General features: G+C 37.2%; 1 protein-coding gene across 1 annotated transcript; it reads left to right on the plus strand.

Annotated features, from left to right (window-relative positions):
• The first annotated feature begins 8,204 nt into the window (after window positions 1-8,204).
• Window positions 8,205-11,789, plus strand: LOC126555508 (uncharacterized). The gene is made up of 5 exons (XM_050210425.1): window positions 8,205-8,919; window positions 8,995-9,253; window positions 10,134-10,318; window positions 10,397-10,634; window positions 10,705-11,789. Exons 1-5 carry the CDS (start codon window positions 8,737-8,739, stop codon window positions 11,787-11,789), a joined length of 1,950 nt encoding a protein of 649 aa, XP_050066382.1. The 5' UTR covers window positions 8,205-8,736.
• The last annotated feature ends 6,097 nt before the right edge of the window (window positions 11,790-17,886 follow it).

Below are 17,886 nucleotides of genomic sequence, written 5' to 3' on the forward strand. Positions count from 1 at the left end.
TGTTCAACCGCCAATCGACGACGGCCGACACCGACGAGCGATAAGCTCGTCTGGAATTGTCAACCGCCCGTACCGCGAACCGGCTCGTATCACACACTAGTTTTTCGACCGTCCCGACGGACACTACACCGCGGACCCGAAACCCCCACGCCCACCATCATCACCGAAACCGAACGGCTATTCTTTTCTTTTTTTTCTAACGTTAACTGGCTCAGTTTTCTTTTGTTAAGTCCCACCTACGGTGAGACATTTGTTTTTGCTTTATTATTTGCACTTTGTTTTTCTTAAATACACGGCGACCACACGCCACTACTACCAAACGCAGTGCTTGTTCTTTTTTTTTTTGTGTTTCCTCACGTGTCATCACCGCTGTGCGAACCGGCCTTGCGGCTAACATCTAGGTCCGCAACAAGTTTATGAGTTATACTTATTCAAAGTTTATAGAAGCGGAGTAGTGGACAAACATTTTGCGGGGTAACCCCGTACCACTCCACTCCGCGCAGCTAAACTTTAAATACGTATAACTCATAAACTACTCACCCTAAATTTGATTTTTATGTATCGAATTACTCAGAAAATTATTCTGCTTTGGAATATGAAATTAAAAATCTATGTTGTCATTCAAAAAAGTAAAAAACTTAAAAAATTATAAGGATAAAAAATATTTAAAAATATAATTTTTTTATAAAAACGTTGTTTTTTTAACAATTAGAAACTATGTAAAAAAATAAATCTATGTAATTTAATCATTCTAAGTATCTATATAATTGAACTTAATTTTAAAAATGTATAGTTTTATAATTTCAGAATCAACAGCAGATGATTCTGACCACGATAAAGATTTTGTACCAAAAGATATTTTTACTCAGCTTTTGCATGATGATGATGAAAATAATCCAAGTAATACTGTTATAGATCAACTGGTCAAAAGAATCATTGATGAAAATTCTAATCAATCCACAAAAAAAATGAAATTGGCCCATGCATCTACCTCATTTTGTAGGACCACAATAAGCAAAGATGAAAGTATAATCAATACTTATAATTCATCACATCCTGAAATATTTATTTCTCCATCTACATCAACATCACCAAATAATGAAAGTGATCAAGATATGTGGTCTTATCAGTTTATTATAACTTACCTAAATAATACTTTTTATTATTTTATTTTGCTTAAACATTGACTTCATTGTTTGTATTAATTGGAGGTTAATATTATGTTTCAGCATTTAAAAAGTTTTTAAAAAGATCTCTTATTGCTTTAAAATATGACATTGAAAATGTGCATAGACGTCTAGATGGACTAGAAATGTTACTTGATAAAATCAATGAAAAACTTTTAATATATTATACTTTCTGTGCGGGCCGGGTGCGTATAATTATAATACGCGCGCCCGGTCACCGAAATACTTCGTACGCCGAACGCACACACCGATCGACTTGTGTACGTGTGTATATGTGTATAGCAACTCAAAGGAAGTGGACGGGGTCGCCGAGCAAGACCAGAGAGTGCTAGTGTGTGGTGAGTGTAGGTGTGTATATGTGTGTGGTGTGTAGACTTAAAACTAAAATAAAAGGTAACACGGTGTTTGGTAACTATAGGTTGCTGTATAATACAAATAATTCAAAAAAACACAATATAATAAATAAATCACAGCAACCCAAAAGGTTTAAAAATATAGCAATATGGCCCTCTTGGCCACACACACAATGATATAATAATATATTAATTAATAATAATAATAAAACTCACAGATTGTGGAGCGCAGGCTGGCCAGCTGGTCCTAGCTATATAATAAAAAGATTTCACTCACACACACACAAATATAAAATATAATAACAATAATAATAATTAATAATATTTGACACACACACTATGTCGTAACAATATAATAATAAAAATACAATAATAAATAAATGTGGCAATTTGCGCTCGCATAAAACAATATAATAATTGGTCGGTGTGGCGATTCGCGCCCACACAAAATGTAAAAAGGTGGCGATTCGCGCCCACACAAAATGTAAAAAGGTGGCGATTCGCGCCCACACAAAATGTAAAAAGGTGGCGATTAGCGCCTAGCACAATATAAAAATCTTTAAAGAAAATATGGCGATTAGCGCCTAGCGAAATATACAATATTTTTACGGCGATTTGCGCGCGTAGAATAAAAAGCTATTGTGGTTATTGTTCACACACTGGAACTGGACTGTCGGCTTGGGCGGCTGTGCTAATTAATGTCTCGCGCAGCCGATGCGGCGGCGGCGATAATTTGCTTATAATCTACATATTATATAACTCACAGATAAACAAAACAGAAATAATAACATAAAAATAAATAGTGATATCTTGTGTTGTGTGTGTGTGTGTGTGTGTGTCGATCGGCGGCGGCTCGTAACCGGCGCGCGCGTATATACGCTTTAATACGTATTTATATGCTATTTGGCTTCAACACTTTCCATATAATATTTAATTATATCCCAGTAAACATGTCAAGGCTACGAGACGTCAAACTTGGGTATATATGTCTATGTGGAAGTCTCGAATGTCTATGAATTATGTACGTCTAGTAGAATACTTCTATTAGACATATAAAACAATGATTATTGTAAGCGTATTTTTGTAGGTAGCATAATTATGTATAATAGACGTATTATATTAAGATTTTATAGCTGCTTGGCGCTTGCCGCTATAGCAGCACTGCTGCTCAGTGGCGCCTGGGTCTTAAAAAAATGGTGGTTCAAATCCGTGACACGTCATTTGATCCGATAAATAATATCCGGAGACAAATGATCCTATAGATAATACCCCGGCGACAAAATTACCGGCATCAAAAATATCCCGTGACAATGATAACCGGCGATAATCAGTTTTCTGGTTTTCGTGTTGTATACAGCACATTAACACCTGTAAGGTCTTATTAAACGTTTATCGACGAAAGTTTTACTTTTAATAAAATTAAATATGCCACTCACATTTGTTAAGAGTCAAAAAGTAAAAATCTTTTATTATTAAATGGTTATTTACATAATATACATCAAAAATACGATGAAAAAATTGTGTGGCGTTGCACGGACTACAAAAAATTTTCTTGTAAAGGCCGATGTCATATTACAACAGACAGTGAATCAGGTATTAAATTATGTTTAATTAAATGCAATTATAATTTTAAAAAAAATCTATAAAATCATTAATTCTGAATGTACGATAATTATTACAATTTAAAACCACAATGGTTATTATTCCTACATTAATTTAATTCTTAAATAAAGATTCAAAATAAAGATTTCGAAACACCACTTGAAAACGTTTATATAGACTTGCATATATTATGTACTAAAAACTAACAAAATATGCTCTAATAAATGTAAAATATGCCAATAAACCACTAAAATTTAATTTTAATTTAATTTTTTTTTTTTTTTGATTGTCTAACGATTGTCATCCGTTATGTATGAGTTGATATCAGTAAATTCCAACTTCGATAGTACAATAGTCAATAATACACGTTAAATACCCGACTAAAAATAGAATAGTTTCGATGAAACTATACAAGTCATGGTTTTAGATTTTTAGATTACCTAACCAAAAAATGTAAAAAAAAAAATGTCTTTTTTGTTTTTTTACTATATTATTATTTTGGTTAGGTTAGGTTATTATAACAAATTTTGGTTGATAGGACGTGGAATTAGCGACACAGTTTCAGCTATCTTAATTTAAAATATACGTATTACCTACATGTAAAATATTATATATAAATTAATAAAATAATAATAATAATAATATTAAATTTTGTAAATGCATGTTTGTTGCATATATGTTAATGATTTCTACTGCATATTTGTAGTATATTTTAATGATTTTTACAGCATATTATATGGTATATTTTGGTACTTTTTAGTGCATATAAATCCTATAGTAATATATTATATATATTTAAAAAAAAATTTTAGGGGAGATTATAAAAAAAAACGGATCATTGTCATTCACCAAATATTGCTCAAGTCGAAGCTAAAAAGGTGGTTAATTCTATGAAAGAAACAGCTGCAAATGAACAAAAAAACACAAGAAATATTATCAGCGAAAATCTCGTAGATGTGCCTGTTCCGGTAATAGGACAATTACCTACAACTAAAGCGCTATCTAGAATCATTTAGAGAACGCGAGTAATAAAAGAAAATCCACCAATTAATCCTAGTCACGTAAACGATTTGATCATTCCTGATTTATTCAAATATACTAAAAAAAAAAGTTATTTTTAACTTATGACAATGAAAATAATGAAAACAGAATTCTAATATTTTCGACTCAGTGTAATTTGATTGAGCTTCAAAAATCCGATAATTGGTTTGGCGATGGAACCTTTAAATCGGTCCCATCTATTTTTTCACAGTTATATACTATACATTGTCATAAAAATGAATCTGTATTACCATTAGTTTACGTTTTAATGACTGATAGAACAAAAGCTTCATATACAGAAGTATTAAACCAATTGTTGAAATGTAAGCCCGATTTTGATCCAAAGTCAATACAAATTGATTTTGAGCAAGCGTTTATTTCTGCATTTCAAGACATTTTTCCTAATGCAATAATTAATGGATGTTTTTTTCACTTCTGTCAGTGTGTTTGGCGTAAAATACAATCATTAGGGTTACAAAAAACGTATTCTGAAGACTCAACATTTGCTCTTCAAGTAAAACAGTTGTGTGCTTTGGCGTTCGTACCTGTACACGATGTAGTATATGCATTTGAAGAACTTATAGAGTCAGAATACTACATAGAAAATGAATCTATTTTCCAACCCATCCTGAACTACTTCGAGGATACTTGGATTGGACGTCCTGTACGGAGGAAAAGAAGAAGTCCAATTTTTAAATTAAATATATGGAATGTATATGAAAATGTTTTAATGAAACTACCAAGAACGAATAATGCAGTAGAGGGGTGGCATAATGCATTTAATTCTTCCATAGGAGTTCATCATACAACAATATGGAAATTTATTAATTTTATAAAAACTGAACAAAATTTGGTAGAAGCTAAAATAGAAAAAATTAACTTAGGAGAAAGTCATGCATCAAAAAGAAAAAAATATAAGGATTTGGACCAGCGAATAGAAAATGTTGTATTAAATTACCAAAGAGGTGATATATTAAATTACTTAAAAGGTATTGCTCATAATTTCAATTTTTAATCATTAAATTGTACATATTTATCATAGAAAATCAATATATTTATCCAACAATTATTATACTTACATTTATATTTTATTTATTTTACATTATTATTTTTTTGACTGTCAATAATTTTGATTTTATATTATTTATTTATCATTGAAAAACAATTTATTTATATTTTTATTACAATATTATTATTTTTTTTTTTGACTGTCTATAATTTTGATTTTATATTATTTATTTATCATTGAAAAACAATTAAATTTTTACAGTCAATAATTTTAATTAATTATTTAAAAATACCGGATATTTTTAACCCGGTTAATTTGAGTACAGGATATTTTTGCACCGGATCTAATGACGCGGATCATTTGTCGCCGGATATTATTTACCGGATCAAATGCCTTTTTTTTTTTTTTTTTTTTTTTTTTCCCCCGGTTTAAATCGCGAACCAGGGAGGGAAGTAGGTTTCCCCATTGCTGCCTCCCTGGACGCATCGTTTATTGGACAAACAACTACTTAAAACTACTAACATTGGAGTACAGACATACATTTACAAATATACTTTAACAAAATTTAGGGGCCTCTAACCACCCAGAGCGGCCATTCGGCCCACAACAAAGAAGACTTAACTAAGTTTCAAAAAAAAAAAATAAAAGTAATTGTTGTAGTGGGAACTAGTTATCCGTCTGCCTCTCCCGCTCCAACTCCTCTTTTCTGCTCATGATCGCCTCCACCATATCCATGAACTGGACCCTGCGATTGTTGGCTGCAACCATTAACCTCTCCCTGGATAATTGGTCATCTGGAAGTCCCGTTCTCTCTAGACCACAGAGGAAGTCCACCACATCCTCGGGACGCAACGGCCTCCCCAGTGACGACTCCAATCCGCGTCTCTCGCCGCACCAATAGACGCACACAGTGAGGGTGTGTTCAGCATCGTCTACCTCAGCCAGACACAGAAAACAAGCCGGGCTATGTGCCCTCTTCTTGGCCACAGGTATTTTTGGAACGAGCCGTGGCCCGTGAGAATTTGAGCCAGGTGGAAGCTCACCTGATCTGGTCCGTGGAACCACCACCTGGACAGGTCCGGGATCAAGCGTTTGGTCCAGGCTGCTTAGGTGGTCGATTCCCATAATGCCTGCCAACGTCGGATTAAATCCGCCGTGACCTCCTTCCGGTCCAGCACCGCACCATCCCTCCTGGCCATCGCAGTTTTCTTCCTCGCCAGAGCTAGCACTGTAGTAGGGGGCATCTTGGACAGGACAAGCGAGGCCATGTCAGAAACTGTGCGGTAGCATCTAGCCACCCTCAGTGCCGCACACCTCTGCGCTTGTAGGAGCGTGTTGCACGTCTTCTTTAACGTTAGGGCCGTTTCCCAGATTTCAGCACCATACAAAAGGCGGCTCATGACGACGCTCATCAGTAGACGCCTCTTGGACTGCGTCGGACCGCCAACGTTTGGCATAAGCCTGCCGAGGGCCGCTGCCGCCTTCCTTGCCCCCGCCGCCACAGTGGAAGTATGGTCCACGAAGGACAATCTAGTGTCCAGCCGTATTCCCAGATATCTAATCGCTCGTTTTACCGGTAAAGTGGGCCCCAGGACAGAACCCTGCGGTACGCCACATGTGGCAGGAATGTGCGTGTTCTCACTGGTTAAGAGGATCCTATTCTCCATATAGGACCTCAAAATTTTTACGAGATATTGGGGAACCGCCCATCTCCGCAGGGCCTTGTCAATAAGGAGCCATGGCGCTGAGTTAAAAGCGTTTTTAACGTCGAGGGAAACAACAACACACACATCCCTGTCTTGCACTGGACCACGATTGGTAGCCCGGGCTGCGCCCAGCACCTCCTCAACGGCTCCCGAGGTAGATCTGCACCGCCTAAATCCGTGCTGGGATTCGCTGAAAGCGCCAACTCTGGCTATGTGCGGCTCCAACCTGTTCAGCAGCACCCTTTCAAAGACCTTGCCGGCTCCGTCCAACAGGCTCAGGGGTCTGTAGCTGGAGGGTTGGTCGCGCGCCTTTCCTTGCCCCTTATAGAGGAGGACGAGTTTAGCGTGTTTCCACCGGGCTGGGAACGTCCCAGTGTTTAAGCACTCGTTGTAACATCTAACGAACACGTCGGAGAATTTGGTAAATACAAACTTGATGACTTCATTCGGTACATGGTCCGGACCAGGTACCTTCCTTGGTGGCAGTCAATCGACAGCCGCGGTGACTTCTTGCGTTGTAACCGGTGGTACAAGGGGGGAGTCGGCCAGAAGCGAGGAAAGGTCCGCAATCACCGTGGGCTGTTGTAGCACGATAGGGACGTGTTCCCAGGAGATGGGGGGTGACTCAGGGAAGAGTCCCCGGGCCACACGGGCAACCATTGCTGGGTCCAGGTCCGGGGCCCGACGTCCGAGTCTCTTCGTCACCAACTTGTAGGGAACACCCCAAGGGTCGTTCTCCACAGAGCGACAGAGTTCACGCCAGCATTCTTCCTGAGCTTTCCTTATTGCGATCTTCAGATTCGCTCTCGCCTTTTGGTATGCTTCGTTCTCCGGTTCCCTAGATGGGACAATGGATCGGCGACCGGCCCTTTGGTACGCTCTGCGTGCAGCGATGGTGGTCTTCCGCAGGGCCACGATCTCACTATTCCACCAGTGGACCTGGCGCTTACCGTGGACAAACGACCTGCGGGGCATAGCCGCGTCGCACGTCCTCGTCAGTAGGACGTTTAGACGGTCGGCATGATTGTCGGCCGACGCACCAGTGGGGAGCAAGGGGGGCGCACCCACCAACGCCCAGTACAGCTCAACCGCCGCAGGATTAAGTTTTCTGGTTGACCAGCCAAGGATTGGGACTCCGCGCGACCTGTCCATGTCGGATGGAACTCGCGGAACACCGACGGTGTAGGTTAAATATGCGTGGTCGCTGGCCGAGTACGTCCCGTCAAGCACTGTCCAGTTGGTAACCAATGGATGGTTGCCGGGTAAGGGCCTCGCCAGCGTGACGTCGATGACCGATGTACAGGGTTGGGCAGTATCTTCGATACAAGTATCTTAGATACCTATCTTAGATACAATTGTATCTTGTATCTTGTATCGCGATACAATTATATAAAGTATCGAGTATCTTATATCGCGATACTTCAAAACAAAGTATCTTGTATCTAGTATCTCGATACTGCTTTTTTAGTATCTTGTCCTTGGAAATTATTTTTCAGTACCGATAAATCATAAATATAATATATATGTGATAACTGATATATATATATATCTGTAACACACGCACATTGAATTGGATTTTACGTCTGTACCTTATTAGATATCCATAATTTTACATATATAGACATATAGTCTATTATATTATACCTTTCGCGATAAAGTAGGTATTAAACACGATTAAATTAGTAGATTAGATTTTTACACAGACACTGCCGGTTACAAAGGTGTTCTGTCTTCTGTGGACGTCATTATGTGACGAACATTTTCCCTTTATATACCTACTATTTACTAAAATATTTATTGTCAGAGTGTGTTATATTGTTATATATTATTATATTAATATGTCTGAAGTAAAAAATAATTTGTCTATTCCACTAATATTGGATGGAAAATATTTTAAAATAAAAAAACTACCAGAGACGGAAAATGAAAACATCAAAGCAGAATGTGTTCTCTGCAATGATGTTAAAAAGCAATATAGCGGCACATTAAGATCCACTTCAAATTTTCGCATTCATATCAAGGTAAATTTATCAATTATTAATATTTATTATTTATTTATATATATTATATTTATATAATGTTGTTTTAAATTTCAGAGAATTCACAGTAATGTTCTGGAAGAATTCGAAAATTATATTAAAACTGCTGTTAATGAACGTCGTAGTACAAAAAGAAATTTAACCCAAGATTCTAACCCAAACACACCTAAACAGCAGAAATTACATTTGTATTTAAACGATCAAAAAAACGAGTCCAAACAAAAAACGTTTGATAAAAATCTTTTAAATTATATCATATGTAGCATGAAGCCATTATCATCGGTTGAAGACGAACATTTTATTAAGATGATTAATGGTACTAATTAATGGTATCAATGGTATTAATGTTGAGTATTGACGTATTATTTTTGTATATTATATACTAAGTCACTTAGTATACTATTAGTATTACCTATATCATATTGAATGGCGGACAATTTCCCCCGGACATTTTCCCCCCGACTGTTTTTGGTGTAGTAGGACATTTTCCCCCCAACATATTTTCGATGCGGACATTTTCCCCCCATTTTTTTTTTAAGTTTATTATTTAATATTTAATAAGAAATTATTTTTTCCAGTAAAATATACAATATTACAAAACATATCATTTTTATGTCGAAATTTTTAATTTATTTTACTTGTATACGATTTTTTTTATGTCTTATTATATTTATGAAAAAAAAATGAAATTTTTAACTTATTTTACTTGTATACAATTTTTTATGTCTTATAATATTTATGAAAAAAAAAAATGAAATTTTTAACTTATTTTACTTGTATACAATTTTTTATGAAAAAAATAATTTCTTATCAAATAATAAATAATATTAAATTATTAAATCATAAACTTAAAAAAAAATGGGGGGAAAATGTCCACATCGGAACATTTTTCGGGGGGAAAATGTCCTACTACGCAAAAACAGTCGGGGGAAAATGTCCGGGGGGAAATTGTCCGGATACCATCATATTACTGTTAATCAGTTCAAATTAGTATAAAGACCGTTTAATTATGTATTATTTTTAATAATAAGATAAAATATATAAAATTATTGTTATATATTATTATTAAAGCTGCATAATATATAATAATATTATTGTATATAGTATATAAATATAATACTATACGCCCATACGAGAAATTATGAAAATTAATCCTACAACGCATAGCTTTTTGTGTTTTTCTAATGACTTAATAGATATTGATGGTACTTTAAAAATATTTTCAAGAAGAACATTAAGCCGTCGCATTCTAGAAAATTATACGTTTATTTATGAAAAATTAAAAAATCTTTTTGAATCTGATCCTAGACCTAGTTTATGCACAACAGCCGATATTTGGTCAATAAAACATAAATCATTTATGGGAGTTACAACACATTGGGTATATTTTTATTTTTATTTTAGTATGTAAACTAATATAATATTTACTATAAATTATAATATTTATAATAAATTTCAGATTGATGAAACCACATTAACTCGTTTTAGTTGTGTATTAGCCTGCAGGCGATTTCGTGGCTCTCACACATACGACAAAATTGCTGAATTGCTCCATGAAATAATATGCGAGTTTTCAATTGAAAGAGAACAGTTGATTTCAACTGTTACAGACAATGGCTCAAATTTTGTCAAAGCATTTAAAGATTTTGGTTGTGAAATAGACTGCAATTTCCAAACTAATGATTTAGAATTCAATGGTATGAAAAAATATATAAATTCATCTATAGTTTTTGTTTTTGTTTTAATTAAATTGTTTTGAATTCGTAGATGATAGAGAAAATACAGATGAAGAAGAAAGTACGGATCAGGCTACATTTGAAAGTATCGAAGTAGATGACATTATGACACAAGGAACTACAATTGTTTTGCCTCGTCATTTACGCTGTGCAAGTCACACATTGAGTCTTATTGCCACTACAGATTTTAACTACATTTTAAAAGGGACTCCAGCATCTAGAATCAACCATTCTGTTATGGGTAAATGTACAACACTCTGGAATTTGTCACGAAGACCAAAATCTTCAGAAATTATTCATAATATATTAAATTGTTCGCTAAAATATCCATGTCCAACTCGGTGGAATTCTCTTTATGACAGTATTACACAGCTTTTGAAATACAAAGACAAATTAAATTTAGTATTAAAAGAATTAAATGTTAAATATACTTTAAAAGAAATAGATTTGGAATATTTAGAGGAATTAGCTGCGTTGTTAAAGCCTATTGCTGGTGCCTTAGACTTTTTGCAGAGTGAAAATCAATGTTACTACGGTCAACTTTTACCCACATTATTTTCACTTAAAACTAGATTAGAAATGTTAAAAGAAAAACATTTTCGTCATTTAGCTAATATGATAACACCGTTGGTTAATTCTTTAGTAAAACGATTTAACGATTTTTTTGAATTATCTCCCAGTATAAATGAAGCTATTTTAGCAACTTGTTTCCATCCATGTTTTAAGTTAAGATGGATCTCAAATGAATATGACCACGAAAAAAATAGAATTCAAAACCTATGTATAAATGCTGCAGAAAATATTTTTAATAATGATGTTGCTAATAACTCAAATTATAGCGATGAAGATGACGAAAATTTTATTATTTTTTCATCGCAACCAGTAGCTAAAACTGTTAAAAAAGCTGACTTGGAAGTAGTTACTTTTTTTAATGATAAAAGTAAATCGTTAAATATCCTTAACAATTATCCTATTGTAAAAAAACTTTTTATTAGATTTAATACTAGCTTGTGCTCTTCGGCACCCGTAGAACGAATGTTTTCCATGGCAGGATTTATTAATAATCCTACCAGAAACAATTATCCGATTCAACTTTTGAAAAACTTGTATTTTTAAAAGGAAACAAAGATAAATTATCTTTATAATTTATCTTTGTTTCTTAATTATTAAAAAATTAATGACGTTATGACGTACAATGTAGGTACTATTTAAATTTAAATTCAGACTGGCTTATACTGTTATTTATTATAATAAATTAGAATTTAGGACATTATGTTATTACTAAAATTATTTTTATTATGTATTTATGTAATTTTAATTTAGAATTATTATTGATGTAATTATTATTATTTAATTGTTCTGTAATTGTATTGTGGTTATTGCATCGTTGACGACAACAAGATTACGTAATGTCGTAATTGATTTATTTTATTATTACTGAATAAGTGTCAATTTTTATTATTTTATTTGCCATATTTAACGAAGTGGTCATCCTCATAATAATAAACATATTTTTTTTTATAAAACCAGTGACTAATTTTATTAAAATGTATCGAATATATAGTATCGCGATACTCTAAAGCCAAGTATCTAGTATCTTGTATCGCGATACTCCAAAGCAAAGTATCTTGTATCTAGTATCTCGATACTGCTTTTTTAGTATCTTGCCCAACCCTGCCGATGTAGCATTGACTCAACTGTAAGTGGGGGTGGAGCCCCTATTGCAAATAGTGAGGTCAAGGGTAGAAACCAAGTCCGACAGGAGCGATCCCCTCACGTCGTCATTTGCCGATCCCCATCCGGCAGAGTGGGCATTAAAATCGCCGGCTATCACGAAGTTCACCTGACTGGTAGTCCGCCGGCGTATGGACGCCTCTAGGCCCGTTAAGAAAGAATCATAATCCTCCAGAGAACAGTTTGGGCTGCAATAGCAGCTTTAGAAGACGGTACCCTCGACCACGGCCCAGGCAAAACCAAGACCAGCACCGTGGTCAGTAATGGGTGGCCGAGGGTTACCCGTGACGAGGATAGCCGCTTTTTCGTCAACGCTATTCACCCACCGCTCAGCATCTCCCATGGGCCTGTAGTAGTCACTAATGATTGCTATTTTTGCACTAAGTTCCTTCATTGTCTGAAGTAACAGTTGCTGGGCGGCCCAGCAATGATTCAAATTTATTTGGACGACGTTAGTCCTGCCCGAGCAGGCTGCGTTTGTGTTGCTGGCGATCGGACTCATCATAATGATTTATCCCTGACAGCGCCAACGAGCTTCGCAAACTCCTGCGCGGCTGCAGCGGTGGCGCAACAGCCAGCCACTAAATGGCCAGCTTCGCCACATCGCCTGATGCACGACGTTCTGTCAGGGCCATCAGACAACTTCGCCGTATGGCCAAAGGCGAGACAGTGGAAGCAGCGCGTTTTTGCCTCTGCCAGCCTCACCCTGCAGCTGACTAGGCCCACGCGTAACCTGCCAGCATCAACGATTTTCCGCGACGCGTCGAGCGGAAGAGACACGAGTGCCGTTTGAGTTCCCCTAAACCGTTTCTTAAGGCCGACTGCCTTTAAAGTCTCCGCTCCGGTACCAGTAGCGTTGGCCACCGCTTCAAGCACCTCCTCGGAACTGGACCACTGGTCAAGATCCTTAATCTCGAGGAGGGCCCTCTGTTGCAGGGTCCGGACGGCTACCTCCGAGCCCGCAGTCCTGGCAAATTCGGCTCTGACCGCATCAAGCCTGGCCTGGCCACCCCGAACTTCGATTAAGAGGCCGCCAGACTTAGCTTGCCGCATGCCCCTAACACTGTCACCAATAACTGCTGGGTCCACTCTCACACGAATCTTCCTGGCCAGCGCCGGAAAATCGTCCGCCTTGATCTCCACCAGTAATGCCGACGGGCGAGATCGAACCCTAGGATGCTGGGTCTCACTTGAAACTTTGGGCTCCGCGTTTCCAGGCAAATCGGCGGGCACGGTCGGCTTCTGTAGGGTACTTCTCTTCTTCCTCACAACTTCAGTCCAGCTGGGACCTGACAGATTCGCAGGATACTGTTCATCACCCCGACCAGGGGGGGGCATATCCCACCAGCACGGCGACTGAGTCTCCATATCCTTCTTCTCGGTTACAGCTGGCTCCGCGACCGCAATTGTCGATGCTTTGGCCACCTCCTCCTCCATAACAATATCCACTACCTCATTACAGGATCTAGTGACCTGTTTCCGACTGTCCTTGAAGACTTTAAGAACCGACAGTAGATCCTGGACGGCGTTCTTGATATGCTCTCTAACCTCTCGTCTTTTCAATAACGCACTCTAGTAACCCTGCTTTATTTATCAGCGATTTGAACGCGCTGTCCTGCGCCAGTAGCTGTTTACCAAGCTCCTTTACGGTCCCGAAGGTGGAGGCTTGAGCGGCCCCGGTCTTCGCGAAATTCCTTCCTAAGCACGATTCCGACGTAGTCGTAGCGGGGGTGGCTTTACGATCACCGTCGACCATTGAGTCCATGGCAAGGGGGAGGTCCGGCGACCCTTGCCCCCTTTGCTGCTACCACTCGCTCATGAGAACCAAGAAGACGGGAATGGGCTGCCAGGAACGAAGGTGTTAGCTCCCACTCAATAATCCTGGAACTCGTGCCGACGGATCCCTGTTCGACCCAGTCTCTGGACCGGCGTCTATGTAGTCCTGGGCACCACCTGGAAGTTCCTTGGGCACAAAAGGCCCAGCAGCCCCTAAGGGGGGGGAATCCCTTTTCCCAGATCCCTCCGAATTGACCCAAATTTGGAGGGGACGGTCCTGGTGGGCCCCTGAAGGCGTGCACCGAGTTTGGTCGAAATCCCTTCACGGGGAGCCGAGATCCCTTGGAAGAGATTTTAGACCCACGGACTATGGCAGGACTTTTAAGAAGGTTCTAAGGCAAAATGATTGCGGTTAGAACGGGCTCTGTAAGTCGAATCCCCCGGTAGTTATACTTAACTGAAAAAACGCCAAAAGGATGGGGGGGAAGGTCACTTTTCATATGTAGTGCGCACGCGCGCGCTGATGCCGGTTTTGATGTCCCCGTCCGTCCGCGACGCTTTGCTCCCGTTATATGGGGGAAGAACTGATTACCTCCGTGGTGGAGGTACTTTTAAAAATCCCGCCGGGGACAGTTGTCGCCAACTCACCAACCAGATGTCAGACCGCAGAAGTGGTAACGTCACCGGATACGTCAAGCCAGCTCGCGCGGTCGTTCGACTTGCCGTTCGTCAGCAATCCGTCTCCAACGCAGCGAGCGGAAAAGCGGGTTTTCCCGGTAAATAAGACACCTAGCGCCGCGCGCGGTGCATCAGGGGCCACTCGGATGTGTGGGCGATTTTAATTGGGCCGACTCAAAAGCGACACCGACCCGAACGCGCACTTTTTACCGGAAGACCGTGACGTGCGTAACACGGTAGCGGTACGCACTTACGGCACGGAAAAAATACAATAACTACGTGGATATTCGACCGATTTACGCGCAGTTTGAAAGTATCGCTGCAGAAGGACGAACTGCGTCGATCTATACCATGCGCGTAAAAAACTGCGAACTATTTGCACTGAAAACAAGAATTTTCACGGGAGCGACACGGGAGTACGTCCGAACACCACAACAGCCACCGCTGAACTACTATCAAAACGGTCTTTAATTGCCGTTGAAGCTTCATCTATTGTACAAAAGTATGTTTTGATTTTAAATCTTTTCACTGGATCATCAATAGTTTCGTCATACGCATTTTCTCCAGGCATCCTTTTTTCTTTCTATTTTGGTTTGTTGGCAACATTGTAAATTCATATTGACTTTTTGAAATGAAGTTTGTAGCTTCATTATTAAGTTTATTAAACTCGTCATCACAACGTAGATTTTTTCCATTGCTACCTGTATGCTAGTTACAGCACCCAATAAATCAATGTCCGGAGATTGAAATGTTTTTGTAATTGGATAAAGGATATTAAACATTTTTGTGAATGTTAAAGCTGTTAATATAAATCTTTGGGTAAATAAAAAGTCAACAAGACCATTTGCCTTGCAGCGCAGTTTAAAATCTGATTTTTCGGTTTCTTTTATGTTTTCTAAAGCTTTAATAATATCATCAAAAGTTATTAAAACAGTTTTCAGAGCATTAGAAAAAGATGACCACCGAGTAGTTTCAACTCTTTTCAATCTCCTTACTCTCTCCTTGGGATTTCTTTTTTTTTGGCAGTTTTCAAAAAATGCTAATCGCTTTTTACTACTTGTAATAAAACTATACAAATCTTAAAAATAAATAAATACATTTTTAGAGCTGTATTCTTCGGATGGTTTGTAAATGGTATATCAATATAAGCTACAACAATTATAGACTACGTAATAAGAATGCTTATTATTATTAGTTCTTGGTAGGTATTATGGTTTATGGCTACAAGTCTACAATGTATACAATAATAATAAAAATAATACTACGATAAATAAAATTTGTTCATTAACGAATTACATAATTTTAAAGTACGAACAAGAATTTTGCATCATAAACTATAATATATAATAATACTGATAAAGCTTGAAAAAAATTAGGAAATGTTTTGGGGGGGCTTAGCCCCTAAAGCCCCCCATTTGCGCCTATGGTTGTTTAATTGTTTGGTAGTCGGTTCTTCTTAAGGAATGAAAATCAAATATCAACTCAATTTTGGTAGATGAATTTAATTTATTTATTGATTAGAATACTGAATACCTAGTTAATAAAGCTTTATATGAAGGATCATAAAATATAGTGTTAGAGTAAAACGACTTGATCGATGTGATTTGATCAAAAATTACTTCTAAATAAACTATTTTTTATTCTGATGGCGTAATTGCTAAGCGTTGAAACATGAACGAACAAAGCTAAAACGAGTAAAAAGATCAAAAAGATAATTCGTTAAATCAATATACTGGGGTATACCATAAAGAAACGTATGCGTATACGAAAAAACAATAAGCGATTCGATTTTCAACTATTTCCGCACCCCGATTACGAGGTAAATAAGAACCTTTATAACTCGTCATGGGATTTATAAGTCAGCACTCAAATTTCAAAAAGATTGAACAAAAACTAAATTTCAAAAAATTTGGAAAATACGTAAAATCTAAGTACCAAAAAAGAAAAAGAAAATCATAACTTCCCAACAAAACGTCCGATTTCTTTGGTTTTGGTACCGTTCAATGTTTGACAAAAATGTCTAATAGTTGCGTAAAAAAAAATTGCTCTAATCACCCAAATTCTAAGTGTTCCGTGGCGACAAAGTCCAAAAACTGCAAAATCCTAATTTTCGACTCCAAAAAGAGGGGTAAAAAAGGCTCCTACAGTGTCAACACAAGACGCCGATTTTGATCACCAATCTACAAAAAATCGAACCTGTAAATTTCAGAAACATGGAATAAAAAATAAACATTTTTCAAAATACACATGGGGGGGAGCATAGGACCCTCCGACCACCAAAAGATTTTATGTAAAATAACTCAAAACAAAACTTTTGGTGAAGAAACTATAGGTATCCCTACATTGAAACCCGGCCGAGTAATACTCGACTAAAAAACTCAAATTTCGGAATTCCAAAGCCCCAAAGTGGCGTAAAAACGGCTTTTACGGTCTCGACAAAAGATACTACTTTTAATTAGAATCCTCCAAAATACCTCCCCTTCCCTTAACCACGGTATACTCATGGATTTAGATTTTTTTTTTATTAATAATAATATTTAATTTTTTTTTTATAGACCATTATCTATTCATTTTTAATGCGTTTGTACAATAAAGTATACGAGTTATTAATTGTATATGTTTAATTTTGTCAATTAATTTTGAATAACACCCCACTTTGAAATTCCTAGCAACACGCCTGATTGATACAAGTAGAAGCAGCACTATTATCACATAGTACTGCAGAGAAATACGTAGTATTCATAAGAGTTTAGTCGTTTAGTGAAAATCAGTTCAGATAAATTTTTAAATTCAAAAAACTGTAGGTATATAATTCAATAATTATATAATAATAAGTTGTTGTATATTATTTATGCTTTCATAAGTTTTATATGATATAGGTAGGTAAAAACTAAATTCTTTAGAATCAAAAACCAAAAAAGTAGAAAATATACGTATAAACGTAAAGGTTACAAGAATATAAACTTAAAAATTTAATATGTTCTGGTCCGTGCTGGAATAGTTCCTTTAAGGGGCCTATTTGTGA

This window comes from Aphis gossypii, unplaced genomic scaffold (genome assembly GCF_020184175.1).
Source record: "Aphis gossypii isolate Hap1 unplaced genomic scaffold, ASM2018417v2 Contig00889, whole genome shotgun sequence".
NCBI classification, from domain to species: domain Eukaryota; kingdom Metazoa; phylum Arthropoda; class Insecta; order Hemiptera; family Aphididae; genus Aphis; species Aphis gossypii.

Bases quoted from the DNA above. Each gene is read 5' to 3' on its own strand.
- LOC126555508 (XM_050210425.1), top strand. From the start codon at position 8,737: ATGTCTGAAGTAAAAAATAATTTGTCTATTCCACTAATATTGGATGGA. The intron at 10,319-10,396 runs GTATATTTTTAT...AATAAATTTCAG, and splicing joins TGGGAGTTACAACACATTGG to ATTGATGAAACCACATTAAC. The intron at 10,635-10,704 runs GTATGAAAAAAT...TTGAATTCGTAG, and splicing joins TAATGATTTAGAATTCAATG to ATGATAGAGAAAATACAGAT.